Raw genomic sequence first — 15,987 nt, forward strand, 5'->3', positions numbered from 1 at the left:
TCACTTTTACATAAGTGAAGGTTTATGGGACCAATAATCCATCTCCTAAATTTAGAGGACCGTTTAGTCAATAAGAGACCCTTTAAAAGTGGTGAAACAGAAACAATCCCCTAACTGGCCCCTAAAAATGCTTAAGGGTCACTTAAATCTTATGGGTCGTTGGTGAAATTGGGCATTAGTCTGAGTATAGACCATAATAAAACACAGATACCTAAGAAAAACATCGTTTAATAAACGCCAATGCTGTTGAGATGGTGTGTCAGTATGATCTGGTGGACGTCTCGGAACACTGTCCGCACGTTGTCGGTGTCCGTGGCGGTCGTGAAGTGGAAGTAACACTCGCGCGTGCGACTCGCCTCCATGACGACGAAGCGTTCTGCCGAAGCGGTCAGCTTGCGGCGTTCGCGTTTTTTCTTTGTTTGTTCCTGAAAAAAAAAATTGGGATTCAGTGAAGACTGCTAACAGAAGGGAATACTTAAAACCATGAAATAACAGTGTATTTTTTAGATTTACAAATTAATTCTAGTATCTAAGTCCGATAAATAATAAAATCTTGAGAAAAAAAATTGTAGGACAAAATGACGTAAATTTTGGGCAATTTTTTTTTCTGTCTATCTCACAATGTGAGGGATGTAGTTAAAAAGTCTTTCAAAACAAAAATATTGCGTGTGTGTAAATAAATTGCGAATTTTTTAGAACATTTTGTTACAGGCAGTCCCAAAGTAGGTACGTAAAGTCGTCGGTCCTGCGCCCAATGTTTCTCTGGTCGTGTCGGATTGCCGTTCCATCCGAACTATGCATCATCAGAGTGAGGGAACAGAGAGTGACCTGTGGGTACTTACAGCGAACAAACTCCTAATAAATAACTTTGTCCGTGTGTATTCATCGCCCGGGGAATCGAACTCGTGATACTCCGGGAAGTAATGACCGATGCTGCGCCCCTGCGATGTCTTACTCCTAATCTCTCTCCGTTTGTGTCAGATTGCCGTCACATCGACGATGAGTTATGAGAGTGAGGGAACAGAGAGTGACCTGTGGGTACCTACTTACAGCGAACAAACTCCTAATAAATAACTTTGTTCGTGTGTATTCATCGCCCGGGGAATCGAACTCGTGGTACTCCGGGATGTAATGACCGATGCTGCGCCCCTGCGATATCTTACTCCTGATCTCTCTCCGTTTGTGTCGAATTGCCGTCCCACCGACGATGAGCCATGAGAGCGAGTGAACAGAGAGTGACCTGTGGGTACTTACAGCGAACAAACTCCTAATAAATAACTTTGTTCGTGTGTATTCATCGCCCGGGGAATCGAACTCGTGATACTCCTGGAAGTAATGACCGATGCTGCGCCCCTGCGATATCTTCCACTCGAGGATGTCTTGTTTGTTGAGGAACACGATTATACCCGCGTCTATGAGAAATCTAGGAAAAAATCCCTATTAATTTATAAATCCATCCATGGAATTATTGTAAACGTGAAAGTGTGTCTGTCTGTCTGTGTGCTAGCTTTTCACGGCCCATCTGTTTCCAAAAACATGCAGGGAACATAAAAGAGCGAGGACCGACTCGCACTTTACCGGTTTTTATAATATTAGTACATATTTATAACTAGAGGATGCCCGCGACTTCGTCCACGTGGATTTAGGTTTTTAAAGATCATGTGGGAACTCTTTGATTTTCCGGGATAAAAAGTAGCCTATGTCCGTCCCCGGGATATAAGCTAACCCTGTACCAAATTTCGTCAGAGTCAGTTATACTGTTGGGCCGTGAAATGGTAGCAGACAGACAGACAGACACACTTTCACACTTATAATATTATAGTATGGATATTAGTATCACCTGCTATGCCAAACGTCTTCAAACAAAACAAGCGACTCCTTAAGCCGGTTCTGGGTGTGGTCTTCACGCAAAGTTTGATCAAAATCGCTGCACGCCACCAGAAACCAGATTGCATGAATACCCTCAAATACCTGCGGAATATATTTGCGATATCAAAAGTGTGCTGCTTTTACTGATAATAAATTACTCAGTAAAAGATAAATTGTTTTTTTTTTTTTAATCTGAACTCGTTTTTAGAGATGCTTACAACCTACATAATCATTTATCGTTATGTAACTTTTTAAGAAAGTGGTAACTTATAAGTTATATAAGTTATATGATCATACTACTAAGTAATGTTAAGTAAATACGTGTGAATAGAACCAATATTAAATTATAAGTTAAGAAAAAGAATGTCCTCATACCTGAGTTATTTTTGTAAAAATTTACTTCTTACATATAACTGTATTTTTTTTTTCACAAATAAAACTATTTTTAGATAATTTTGTAATGTTTCTTACTTGTATCCATTTTTTTCTTTCCCCTCTCTGGCCACCGACATCGAACATCCAAAATTCTTGGACACCTCCATGCATTGATTTTGGAACCTGAAGAATTAATAAATTCTAAAATTATTTTTTCATAATAAATACATATTATAAATGGCTACGCTACATAAGCGAGGTTATTTATATTTATGACTATAATAACTGATTTACTATTAGTTTAATCACTTATCGTAAAAATGTTTTCTTATGTACCTTAACTTTAAACTCAATTTTCTGTATGCTCGTGGTTTTCTGCCGACATCGCAATATATCTGCATCTGAGGGCATGTAATCCGGTTTAGCTATTAAATCTATACGGTCCAAGAAACTGAAAACTCTTTAAAAATTAATAAAATAATAATTAACAAGATTTAAAAATTTAAAACACAAATCCTAAACAACGCCATCTATTGACGGTTTACCAAACTACTACGAACAATTCTGATGAAGAACTTTTGGAGTGTTTTTTTGTTAGAAGCGGCCGGTTTTTGTGTTCTGCTGGTGTTTATTGGTGGTGGAACTGACTGGGAAGCGCTCTAAAGGGGCGCCGCGTGTATGTCGGCGGGCGCCGGCACAGACGAAGTCCATACTTATACATATACTTTCCCTAACTTGTAAATAACTACAAACTTGACATCGGCTAATCAGTGTAAAGCCAGACGAGAGAGAAAAAAAATAGGGGTGAACCTAATAATCCAGGTAGCCCAAGAACCTGTGAGGACCAGCCCAGGTAAGGAGGCCTGGCCTCAAGGCCCGTACCCTGATTAGACTTTAGTTTGTCGAGAAGACACCGTACGTAAAGAACCATAACAGCTAGCTAAGCTAGTTCACATCAACGAAATGTTTTTATCCACTTGCCAACAGATGGCGCTGATATGTAGACATTTTGTATACTGTTTAGCTTTATAGCAAAACAATTGTAACTATTTAATAGAATAATCGCTGATAATAATTATTTATCTACCACCTATAAAAAATATATGTAAGTTATGATTAAGATTACATGACTAACTATTCTGCACTGTCAATTAGTTGGTATTCATTGGATCTTTTATAACATTCCCTCACTCCGGCGTCCTTCCATAATGCCCTCACGTGGTCGAAATAATCCTGCAAGAAAAATGAAAAGATTAAAAAAAAACGAATCCTAACCAGTGTTTTTTTTTTCAATCAGCATGATTGAAAAAAAAAAAACACGACTGGTCTACCAATAAACTAAAAAAACTATTACATTTGAAAATGGCGCCATCCAGCCGCCATTTTGAATTTTTTGAAAAAAATTATAGCCAGTAGGTATCACTCGGAATTATGTACAAGGATTTGTTTTGTTTTGCTTTGTATGCGTTTTTTCTGTATTAATTTTGTTTTACATTATATTCAAAGATTCTAACGATAGGTACCATAAATCCAAGTGTGTTCATACATTTACAAGTTATGGCGGGAGAAAGAAATTCACATTTGATATACCTAAGTACGCTCTGAAAACATTCGTCTCTTTTTTTTTGACAGAGCTGTATCAAAACAGATTAAAAAGGAAGTCTGCCCGCGAAATTCAAAAATTTGGTTTTTCGCAATCTGTAAATTAATACAACAAAGTAGGCTTATGGCATTCTAACTCCGCCAAGGGCAGTATCATCTTCACAGGATTACATAAAAATCTTTACATAAAAGTGTTTAGTTTAAGAAATTAGTCATAATAATGAGTTTGATATGAGTTACTCACAAACTAGTCGATACTAGAACTAACTTCTTAAACTGGACCCTTTCAAGTAAAGATTTTTATATAAACCTGTGAGGATGATACTGCCATTGGCGCAATTAAAATGCCATAAGCCTACGTTGTCGTATTAGTTTACAAATTGCGAAAAACCAAATTAAGAAAATTTGAATTTCGCGGGCAGACGGGCGTCGCGGCAAGACGGTTTTCTTCAATTAATTAAAGTACCTACTAATTATTATTAAAAGAAAAATTTAAAAGTAAATATTGTAGACATTTATGTACCTCTGTGTAATCCGTAGGTCCATCCGCACCAATTTTCAAAATAAACTGCTGCGATCGAATATTTTTAGGGTTCTGCAGTGCGATGCTCAACGTGGACATGTTCCGTACAATCTCGTAAATGGCGTCGTGCGTGTTGCGCCTTATGTGTTGAACTTTTTGGGTTCTTTCGCTGCAAATAAACATGTATTTAAACTTTTTTAGTAAATCAATACTAGATAACAGTATAAATACGAAAGTCTGTCTGTATGTCTGTCTGCTAGTTTTTAAGTCAAATCCATTGAACGGTTTTTGACGGGTACAGACTACAGATAATTTGCATCCTGGGGAAGCACATAGGCTGCTTTTTGTCCTGGAAAATCTAGGAGTTCCCAAGGGATTTTGAAAAACTGAAAAAATATTCATAAAAAGGTACATAAAAACTAAATAAGACTGATTTGCTCATTAGATTAATTTTGCGGGTTTCGAAGGGTTGTAACCCACGAATTCACGGTTTTCGGATTGTTTCCTTTACTTGTGCTATCCTACTTGCCAAACATGAATCTAGGTCAACGGGAAGTGTCCTACAGGTTTTCTTGACAGACACGACAGACGAACAGACAGACAGACAACAAAGTGATCCTGTAAGGGTTCCGTTTTTCCTTTTGAGGTACGAAACCCTAACAAAGGACCCCGGATGGGCTCTTGACAGACACACATGGGTTTTCTTGACACATGGGTTTTCTTGACAGACACGACAGACGGACAGAGAGACAGACAACAAAGTGATCCTATAAGGGTTCCGTTTTTCCTTTTGAGGTACGGAACCCTAACAAAGGACCCCGGATGGGCTCGAAACTAGTCGGGATTACGTCGACTGAATACGTGAGTAGGTATTTTATTTTACTTTATTCCTTTAATTGTAAACAACAGCGGTACAATTATTATAATTTTAAACATAAAAGTGATTATAAATTAATAGAACTAAGCTTGTGTTAGTGTATGTGTGTGTGTATGTGTGCGTGTGTGTGTGTGCGTGTGTGTGTGTGTGTGTGTATGTGTGTATGTGTGTGTGTGTGAGTTTCAGTGTTTCAGTGTATAGCCGTAACAATCTCTTACTTACCTGGCAGTGAATCCTTGCACATGTAAAATCCTCATTTGTTTCAAAATGGTGGTTTTCCCGCTTTCCCCCGTACCGAGTAACAAAAGTTTGATGGCCTGAAAACGGTTATAAGATAATAATTAGGGTTCCGTACCTCAAAAAGGAAAAACGGAACCCTTACAGGATCACTTTGTTGTCTGTGTGTCCGTTTGTCGTATCAGTCAACACGTTTCATCATTTTAGGTCAACGGAAGCAGACACGACACAGACGGATAGACAGAAAGACAGAGAACAAAGTCCCTTTTTACCCGACTGCGGCAAAGCTAAAAGTAAGGGTTATGATTTTAGCAGCCTATGTATGTATGTATGTATGTGGGTATGTATGTTTGTATCCAGATTCTATGTGTTCCAATCTAGCGTCTAAACTACTGGGCCGAATTTTGATGAATGAGGTGTCAATCGATTCGTCGTAAAGGTCCGGGTGGTACATGAAATAAAGTGGGGGTCTCCAAAAAATTTTTTTTGCCATCGAGTGGGATGTCAAATGAAAGAGGAAAAAATTCTTGAGTTCATGAATGTAAATGTACCTACTACAACATTAAAATATATCAAGCGACAGAAAACAATTTTACTATAATACTAGCTGTGCCCGCGTCTTCGTTCGCGTGGAATAGTGACTTTTCGGGCAGCGTGATTCTTTAAATTGACATAACTTTTTTATTTACGAACCGATTGACATGAAATAAACACTAAAATGTTAAGTGAAGCTTACTACAATATATTAGTAAAAACCGTATCTAAATCGAATAAGCCGTTTCTGATATTAGCGTGCACAAACACACAGACAAACAGACAAACAGACAAAAAAAAATTAATTACAATTTCGGGTTCGGCATCGATATAATAACAACCCCTGCTACTTTTTTTTTATATATTTCCATTGTACAGACACCACTTTTCTACAATTTTATTATATGTATAGATTTCAGCGTTTATTAAGAGTTAAGACCCGCAGTCGGGTTTTAGTTTTCAACTTTATCTTGTTTCCTTTTGAGGTACGGAAACCTAAAAAAATTGGTTGTCTGTAAAGTCGGTTTACTGACGATAGTTGAACGTGACAACAAAGGCCGATTGTGCTTCTTTGTCGCTCGTTCCGCGCTCTCGCTTGCACTTCAAGCCTTACATGGAACGCCTCAGAGCGAGGTAACGCCGCATGAGTTTTTTCGTGCATGCAACTGGCTCTATCGAATTATAAGACGTTGTCACATCAAAAACAAGTATTTGTATAGTAATTAGAAAAGGCTAGCTTTAAGTTTTATTGTAATATTTTCAATTAAAAAAAAAAAAAACAGTAAAAGATAGACGAGGTAATTAGTAATTACCTCGTTATAAGATCGGATCCACTGTTTGATTTCCCTGTCGATCTGCTTAGAATTATATTCATCTTCATTGTAGTTCTTCATGCAGGGCAGAATGCGCATACTTTCCCAATTCTGTAATTAAATTGTCAAGTATTTAAGTACCTATCTTGCTTTAAATAAAGTTAAACTTTTATACTTAGTTTCAGTTTCTAAACTTCTAAATCTAAACTAATATTTTAACTAGATTATAATAATATTGTGTTACGTGTACTACATAATGTCGACGATACCTATAACAGGTGTGCGGAAAAACTTATCAAGTTTATGAATACACCTGCTTTGTAAATTTTCTAAAAATTTGTCCTTAAATAAATAAAATATATTATTATTATATTATCTATACTAATAAATAAAATTGGAGTGTCTGTCTGTAATTTCGAAATAACTACCGCATATTAAGGTCATATGGTTATTTGAACGATACTATAACCGAATCACACGTTTTTAAAATTTTTGTCTGTCTGTCTGTCTGTCTGTTTGAAAAGGCTAATCTTGGGAACGGCTGAACAGATTTTGACGGGATTTTTACAGACAAGTAGAGAATTGACCAGGGAGTAACTAGGCTTTTTTTTTAACCGACTTTCAAAAAGGGAGTTGTGTTTTTCTAGCTATGTACACCGAAATCTCCGAGATTTCTGAACCGATTTGCGTCATTTCTTTTTTAATCGATAGAGGAACTTTGCGACATTGTTTCATAAAAAATTTGGAGTCCAACTCCTCAATCCTGATGCTGCAGGGGATCTGACCAATCCACGCGGGCGAAGCTGCGGGCATCAGCTAGTTTAATAAATAAAATTGAAGTGTCATGTCTGTTTGAACGGGCTAATCTTCCGAATGGCTAAACCTTTTTTGACGGGAATATCACAGGCAAGTAGAGAATTAACCAAGTTGTATCATAGGCTACTTTTTTAACCGACTTTGAAAAATGGAGGAGTTGTGTTTTTCTATCTTTGTACACTGATATCTCCGAGATTTCAGAACCGATTTGCGTAATTTTTTTTTAATCGTTAAGGAAACTTTGCGATATTGTTCCATAAAAATTTGGATTCCAACTCCTCAATCCTGATGCTGCAGGGGATCTGACCAATCCACGCGGGCGAAGCTGCGGGCATCACCTAGTTTTTTAAAATAAAGTAGGTACCTATACCTTTTTAAATTCAAATACCAGTTAGCTCTTGACTGCAATCTTATCAGGTGGTAAGTGATGATGCAGTCTAAAATGGAAGCGGGCTAACCTGGAAGGGGTATCGCAGTGTTCATTAAATCCATACTCCCTTGGTCTCTACGCTACTTTAACGGTTGGAACGATATATCGTTCCAACCGTTAAAGTATGGCGGCGCATGGCGGCACGGCTTTGCCACTAAGGTGGGGTGGTAACTAGCCACGGCCGAAACCTCCCACCAAACACCTACCTACCGACTTAATTGTTAAAACTAATATACACTATTTTATTTTATTTTTATTTATTTATTTTTTATTTTTTATGGAGACATACAGTATTAAAAAAAGCAAAAGGTAACACAAATACAAAGCACACACACAACAGCGTCCAATGTCTCCACTACATATACAAACTAATATACACAACAACTATACATACATACATACATAGACTGCTACAATCATAACCCTTCCTTTTGGCCTTGCCGCAGTCGGGTAATAAAACCGATAATAATTTACAATATACATTACTATAATCATTGAACATCTCCGATAAGTAACTTGTCAAGCACTCAAATACTCGAAGTAATCTGAATATCATCAAATCACAGCACTTGAACGCAAATTTTTAAGAGGGGTCTCTCCGTCACTCGCTTCATACAAACGTAGTTCCAATTTCATTTGAATATTAAGCAATCAAAGTCCATGAAATTTTGCAGACATATTCTAGAAACTAATATCTATGTCTGTATTATTAGACAATCGAAGATTATGTAAATGATAAAAGAGCATGGATTTGACTCGCTCCAGCAATGCGAGGGTCTGCAATTGCTTGTATAGTATAGAATATTATTGTAAATTGAACAATTGAAAAGAGCAACCGCCGAGTTTCTTGCTGTTTCTTCTCGGTAGGAACGGCATTCCGAACCAGTGGTAAATTATTTGATGATTCAAAAGCACTTGTAAAAGTTTATTTGAATAAAAATCTATTCTATTCTATTCTATTCTGTGGTTTTCCAGATTTCTGTAAAAATATTCGATTTCAAAGTTACGCGGTCTTAAATATTTATAAACAAATTTTTGAGCTCCTGTAAATTTAAAACTACATATTTTCAGAAAAATCTAAAACACCACAGACACAGATATTACTTTCTAGAATATGTCTGCAAAATTTCATGGACTTTGGTTGCTTAATATTCAAATGAAATTGGAACTACGATTGTATGAAGCGAGTGACGGAGAGAGCCCTGTTAATATTTTTGAAGTAATCTGAATATCATCAAATCACAGCACTTGAACGCAAATTTTTAATTGCCATTATAAAGGCTTTATCTTTAAAAACCATTAAAATCCACTTTTTAATAATTGCATTTAGGTAAATTTTCAGAATTTGTTTAGATGATGATTTTGATCTTTATGCGGTTCTATACCTACCTACAGCACTTTCGCGACAGGTCGAGATGGCTGTCAGGGTATGAGCGGGAGGGGATAAGAAAAACAGAACCCTTATAGGATCACTTTGTTGTGTGCCTGTCTGTCTGTCCGTCCGTCGTGTCTGTCAAGAAAACCTATAGGGCACTTCCCGTTGACCCAGAATCATAAAATTTGGCAGGTAGGTAGTTCTTATAGCACAAGTACAGGAATAAATCTGAAAACCGCGAAGTTGTAGTTAAGCACATCATAATTTAATTTTCATAATATGAAAGGGCTTTACCTGTACATTCTAAAACAGATTTTCATTTATTTTTATGTATAATAGTTTTTGATTTACCGTGCAAAATGTTGGAAAAATACCTGAGTACGGAACTCTCAGTGCGCGAGTTTGACTTGAACTTGGCCGGTTTTATTATCCCGGAAAATCAAAGAGTTCCCACGGGATTTTTGAAAACCTAAATCCACGAGGAATAAGTCCCGGGCATCATCTAATTAAAAAAAATATTTTGAATAATCGGATGAAGCATTATGGGGTCCAAATATTATCCTAATATAATATCGTTTATTCTTTTATATACGAGGATCTGAAATCTGAGTTGACTACTAGTTTTTTTTTTGACTACACACCTAGGTACCCATAGAAATATTAAATACTAAGGACTCTATGCACCAATTTACCAAAAGTATACAAATTGATTGCAAACAAGTGTAAATTAATAACACCCCCGACAAGTGAAGGTAACAGTAACTAGAAAAGAGCTGATAATTTTCAAATGCCTGCACCGATTTTTTTCGATTATAGCTAAGAACAATTTCGATCAAGCCACCTTTCAATCAAAAAAAATTAAATTAAAATCGGTTCATTAGTTTAGGAGCTACGATGCCACAGACAGATACACACGTCAAAATTATAACACCCCTCTTTTTGGGGCGGGGGTTAATAATCTATCATGGGCCATAGCCGATGGCGGTGATCCTAGAATAACCAGGGGTGGCTCTTTTTAAAATCAATGGCGGTGATCTTTGAAACGCCGCCGTAGAAGTTGTCGTAGCGAGTTGCTACGCATGTCTACGAGACGGTACTTGCCAAAGGAGGCATTAAAACACAAAACTTTTAGAGTAATATTATCAACCCTTACCTTTAACTCCTTTTTGCTACACAACACTTTCCAAGCGCAGTTCAGAAATTAATGTGGAAGAGATATATTTTATCAGTGATATGATGTTATCAATGATAACCGATATTATCGATATAATTTGCTGCGCTCGCTAATTAGGTGTTTTCAAACAAAAGCGACATCTTTGCATTTCATTCACGTTGCATTCATCATAATATGAACAGTTTGTATCGGCACTTGCGTGAAGGATTCTGATTTCTGACATCACATCACACTAATATTATAAAGGAGAAAGTTTGTATGTGTGTGTGTGTGTGTGTGTGTGTGTGTGTGTGTATGTTTGTTACTCCTTCACGCAAAAACTACTGGACGGATTTGGCTGTTTGGAATGGAGATAGATAATATCCTGGATTAGCACATAGGCTACTTTTTATGCCGGAAAATCGAAGAGTTCCCACGGGATTTCGAAAAACCTAAATCCGCGCGGGCGAAGTCGCGGGCATCGGCTAGTTTATCATAAATATGAACAGTTTGTATCGGCACTTGCGTGAAGGATTCTGATTTCTGACATAGTAGGTATAATGGAATAAGAACACAGAAATCCTAATAAGATTTTCCTAATTCTGTAGATTAAGAACACAGAAATTCTAATGCGAAGGCACGCTAAGAACCAACGCGTGCTAGACCTTTATTATTTTATAAAAACTGAAAGTTTCTTTGCGTTTCGTCCCCAACGCAGGGTCGAACAGTCAGCGACTATGAAGTTTGGATCATGATGGCTTTGGGAGATAACAGGTAACAAAGACTTCAACACAAACACAGACAAGACAAAAATCTTACGTTAAAGCATAGGTACAGTCAAATTTTTTACCTGTTATCTCCCAAAGCCACCATGATCCAAACTTCGTAGTCGCCGATCGTTCCTCCCTGTGCTGGGGACAATACGCATAGAAACTTTCAGCTTTTATAAAACAACGAAGGTCTAGCACGCGTTGGTTTTCTCCCAATAATTGCTTCGCATACTGTATTTAGCTAGTTCAAAATAAAACAAGGCAAACAGTTTCTTAGTATTATTTATTTATTCCACTTAACTCTATTAAATATTAACTAATCAAAAACACTAGTTAGTATATTGGATGCATCATTAAAATAATAATAATAAAATAATAAGATAATAATAAAATAGTTTAATTTGAAAACAAAATCAAAGCAACAACTAATAATATGACCATAAATCTATAATATTAATAATAACTAATATTATAAATGCAAAAGTGTGTCTGTCTGCTACCTTTTCACGGCCCAACAGTTTAACCGATTCTGACGAAATTTGGTACAGGGTTAGCTTATATACCGGGGACGGACATAGACTACTTTTTATCCCGGAATATCAAAGAGTTCCCACAGGATTCCCTAAAACCCATCCGCTTAAGCGATTTGTATGTTTGATACAGAGGTAGCTTGCGTCCATGTTATTGACATAGACAACTTTTATCCCAGAAAACCAAACAGTTCCCACGGTATCTTCAAAAACCTACATCCACGCGGACGAAGTCGCGGGCATCCTCAAGTCTATAATATTAATCTAAGAAGGCGACCTCCCTGGTGCAGTGAACGAGAAATCACTTCGAGGCACGGCTTTGTCGGAGGGTGGTAACTAGCCACAGCCGAAGCCACCTACCAGACCAGACCAAAGAAAGTTTTGAAATTATAAAGTTCCGAATTTCTTCGGCCTGGAATATAACCCGGGACCTTTCAAAACTTCCAATAGCTTATTCTAACAATATTCCATCGTCTGATTGCAGTTGAACCATTTGGTTCCCTTTGACTAGAGCGTCTCCTTGCAATAAAAGCTGCAAATTTAGAGTCGACAAATTCTGTAAAAAGAGTAATATATAAACTATAAACTTAGGGATTAACGGTATATAAATTTAATGCAATCAATTTGTTTTTTTTTTTAAGATTTCTCTAATAAGAATCAATAATAAATAATTAAAACAAAATAACAAGTAAATACCACTTTTGACAGCTAAGTATTACTGAAAATCATGCCTGAATTTGGGCACCTTAAATCTTAAATTAGAGACTGATAATTTATCCATAACTTGACAGGTAAGTGGGACTAAATTGATAGGTAAGTATTCCCTATGGGAGTAAAAGATGACAGATCGAACGTGTATCCCTAATTGGACGGGTAAGTGAGACTAATTCAAACAGATATGTGTTCCCTAAAAAGTTACAGGTAAGTGTAGACTTAATTCTACAGGTAAGTGACACTAAATCCGACGAATAAAGTATCCTAAAATAGATAAGAACGGGCCCTGAAGTACTATGTATTAACTGCAGGCAAAATATACAAAGAATCAAGAGCTTAATTTGCTAAAAAGGCAAATCTGTATGGTACAATATACAGCATGCAACATGCACCACCCGCCCTCCCACTGCTAAGCATGCAGGAAAAGCCAGCCACCAAGCAAGCCCCAAGTAACACCACGCAACACCACACAAATTTACCAGAACACACACGACGGACGTTTCGCTCTGACACCGGAGCATTTTTTTTTTTTAATATTACATATATAGACTAGCGCTTGGCTGCAATCAGACCTGCTAGCAAGTGATGATGCAGCCTAAGATGGAGCGCGCTTGCCTAGAAGTTGCCTATTCACTCTTGACTTGAAGGTACCCATATTATAGGTGGAAGGGAAAACTGACGCTGGAAGGGCGTTCCATATCCTAGCTGTTCGAATTAGGAAAGAGGAAGCAAATCGTTTCGTACGTGTTCGGAGAATTTCGACTACATACGGATGTAGACCTTGACGATGCCTCAGGATGTTCGATCGTCAGGAGATGTAGACCTGACAATGCACAATTGCAAAGCGCGGTGGTACTTGGGGCTTGCTTGGTGGCTGGCTTTTCCTGCATGCTTAGCAGCGGGAGGGCGGGCGGTGCATATTGTACCATACAGATTTGCCTTTTTTAGCGGATTATTGCAAATTAAGCTTTTGATACTTTGTATATGATGGACTTCCGCAAAGTAACGCCTGCTTCTATATAATGTGCAAACAAAATGTTTATATTACCTCTCCGTCAATGTTCTGCAAAGGAGTAATGTTGAAGGTATCTTGTGGGTTCTGTGAGACCTCGTTGCTTTGTTGCAGTATCGTAGGGATCTACAATTTAAGGCAATTTTTGTATTCTTTTGACGGCCTCCTTGGCGCTGAAAAGCTCTTTGGTGTTATTAATGGAAGGTCCCGGGTTCGATTCCCGGCAGGCAGTTGGAATTTTATAATTTCTCTGGTCTGGTCTGGTGGGAGGTTTCGGCCGTGGCTAGAGTGCGCGGATCTTCAGGACGTCAGGATGGCTGGTCGATGAGATTCTTTATTTGTTATTTAATTGATCAAGGACCAAATTTGTCTATATAGGTACTAAATATTAAATAGGTATTTAGGTACAATTATTTGGAAGATATTTCATCAGTTTTCCAGCACTTCAGAGACTATCCTGACGTTCGCGATTTAGGGCTTCAAAGTTGAGTCTGTTATTTTTTTCATTAAAACTAGGTGCGGGAGATTGATCACTACAAAATAACTAAAATAGTTTTTGCAAAAATGTTACATTAAATGTCAATACGAAAGATTGATTTATTTTAAACATGTATTCAATTATGTGGAAGTCTTTCCTATGATGGTTAATTTGGAGCTTGAAATCTTACATTTTTTGGTTTTAGTATAAGCGGGCCCTAAAAGTCGCAACAGTGCCCAATTCTCCTTACCTCTCCAGCGACATTCTGCGCAGGTATATTGTAGGTGCGTTGCAAATTCTGTGGAGCTTCATTACTTCTTTGCAGTATGAGGGGTTTTCGCAGGGTTTTTTCTATACCTCGGTCAGGTTGAATTAGTTGAAATGTATCTGAAAAATTTTGTTTGATTGAACTGACCCACCCTGGGTTAGCTATGTGCAATTGATTCGAATAACAATCGAATTATTATTCTATTGTTTTCGATTGTTCAATTGTTACGCACGCGGGTCTGGGACGAATGAATAGAAAATCTAATGCAATTGATTTTTTATTCGTTCCAGATCGTTAAAAAATGAATCGAACAATTGAACGATCGATTGTCTGTTTTATTAGATTGTTTTTTTTTTTTGAGACGAAAAAACCCCCATCGCTACTCTGGCCGTATATTCGCAAATAGTGTAGTTTCCGACCGAACCTTCGGGTTGGGCCACTTTCAGCAAAAATTAACCTTCGGCCAAAATGGACCGAAGTTTTGGCCAAAGCCGATCTTATTACTTTTTAGTACTACCATTTTTATAAGACGCATCGGCAAAATTTTGCCGGCTGATTGACCGATTGTTATGTAAATGGTTTTTTTTACAGACAATTTCTGATAAAATGCGGTCTTTTTACTTACTAGACTGGTCAAGGGTAGCCATGTTCCTGTCCCAGTTGCAATCTATTTTCGTTCGTGGCACATCGGATAACATAGACAGAGCTCGCATAGAATTCGGTACTATGTTTGTGGAATCCTATAGACATAATGGATATGATAAACTATATCAAGAAATAACAAATATTTTATTCTATAAAATATTTTTATATTAGGTACACTTGGTAGGTAAGTACTTGTGGCGGACTTTTACAAAGTTGACATTGCAGAATTTGCAACAGTGCTACTACGCAGTACTACTACTACTAAGAAGGTAAGAAGTTGCGTGCTCAAAGATTTATCTTTTTCTGATGCGGACTATTCCAAAGTCACCTTGGCAGACTTTGCAGTCGGTTACAGTAAAAATAAATACGTAGTTATTTATTTACAAGCTGGCCATTTTTATTTTATTTTTATTTTACTGACGCGAACTGTTGCAAAGTCGAGTTTGTAGTTTGGCAAAGTAAAAAAAATGGTTCCAAAAATAGTGCAAGATTTACACACACTGTTTATAAAGCTTATACACACTAGCCTAGTACTTTTCGCAGATCGTACTGTCGTAACTTACCTTAGTAAAAGAGATCATAGTAATTTCAATGACTCTGTCTTGGCTTATATTGTTGTTCTTAAGATGTTGCAGAGCCTCTTCTGGCGTGCAACTGGTACCCTGGATCTAAGAAAATTTGAATTCACTATATTAATTTTTCTTATTTAAAGAAAGTAAATAATAGCATAGGTCTCTATAGTTCTATTAATAAGTTTGTAAAAGATGATGCAGCCTAAAGTGAAGCGCGCTGGCCTAGTAGGCGTCTATCTTTGGCGTCTATTTACTCTTCTTTTGAAGGTACCTACCAATATTATAGCTAGCCGGGAAAATGGAAGCCGGAAGGAAAAGGAAGGAAGGAAAGAAAGAATTGGTCATTGACTTACTTTTACTTAATTTAGAAAGTCAGTTGATTTTTGCACAATTTT

General features: G+C 37.2%; 2 protein-coding genes and 1 long non-coding RNA gene across 8 annotated transcripts in view; 1 reads left to right on the forward strand and 2 right to left on the reverse strand.

Moving 5' to 3' along the window:
* LOC123879277 lies at positions 1–12,961 on the forward strand. The gene is made up of 3 exons (XR_006798974.1): positions 1–184; positions 4,606–4,612; positions 12,951–12,961. It is a non-coding gene; the product is annotated as an uncharacterized LOC123879277 (long non-coding RNA).
* On the reverse strand, positions 213–10,665 carry LOC123879252 (guanine nucleotide-binding protein G(f) subunit alpha). Of its 4 annotated transcripts, none has more exons than XM_045926890.1 (10): positions 10,601–10,665; positions 6,830–6,945; positions 5,469–5,563; positions 4,370–4,538; positions 3,380–3,477; positions 2,581–2,695; positions 2,341–2,427; positions 1,841–1,971; positions 1,255–1,423; positions 213–425 (listed from the first exon to the last, which is right to left on the reverse strand). In XM_045926890.1, exons 2-10 carry the CDS (start codon positions 6,926–6,928, stop codon positions 228–230), a joined length of 1,161 nt encoding a protein of 386 aa, XP_045782846.1. In that variant the 5' UTR covers positions 6,929–6,945; positions 10,601–10,665; the 3' UTR covers positions 213–227. The 4 variants fall into 4 exon arrangements, with proteins under 4 accessions (XP_045782846.1, XP_045782845.1, XP_045782847.1 ...); XM_045926889.1 differs by having other exon boundaries at positions 6,830–6,940; positions 10,604–10,644; XM_045926891.1 differs by having other exon boundaries at positions 10,607–10,643.
* LOC123879235 (zinc finger protein Xfin-like) overlaps positions 12,084–15,987 on the reverse strand; it is a 19,087-nt gene continuing 15,183 nt past the window's right edge. For 2 of the 3 annotated variants that reach the window (XM_045926854.1, XM_045926853.1), the window contains 5 exons: positions 15,584–15,688; positions 15,001–15,115; positions 14,358–14,494; positions 13,666–13,755; positions 12,084–12,459 (listed from right to left, as the gene is read on the reverse strand). In XM_045926854.1, coding sequence (XP_045782810.1) covers positions 12,355–12,459; positions 13,666–13,755; positions 14,358–14,494; positions 15,001–15,115; positions 15,584–15,688 — 552 coding nt within the window. In that variant the 3' untranslated portion in view covers positions 12,084–12,354. Of the gene's footprint in view, positions 12,460–13,665; positions 13,756–14,357; positions 14,495–15,000; positions 15,116–15,583; positions 15,689–15,987 lie in introns of those variants that run through there. The other variant, XM_045926855.1, reaches the window with a different exon arrangement.

This window comes from Maniola jurtina, chromosome 27, assembly GCF_905333055.1.
Source record: "Maniola jurtina chromosome 27, ilManJurt1.1, whole genome shotgun sequence".
NCBI lineage: Eukaryota > Metazoa > Arthropoda > Insecta > Lepidoptera > Nymphalidae > Maniola > Maniola jurtina.

Bases quoted from the DNA above. Each gene is read 5' to 3' on its own strand.
- LOC123879252 (XM_045926890.1), bottom strand. From the start codon at position 6,928: ATGCGCATTCTGCCCTGCATGAAGAACTACAATGAAGATGAATATAAT. The intron at 5,564-6,829 runs GTAATTACTAAT...AACCGTTTTCAG, and splicing joins GGATCCGATCTTATAACGAG to GCCATCAAACTTTTGTTACT. The intron at 1,972-2,340 runs GTAAGAAACATT...TATATTCCGCAG, and splicing joins AAAGAAAAAAATGGATACAA to GTATTTGAGGGTATTCATGC.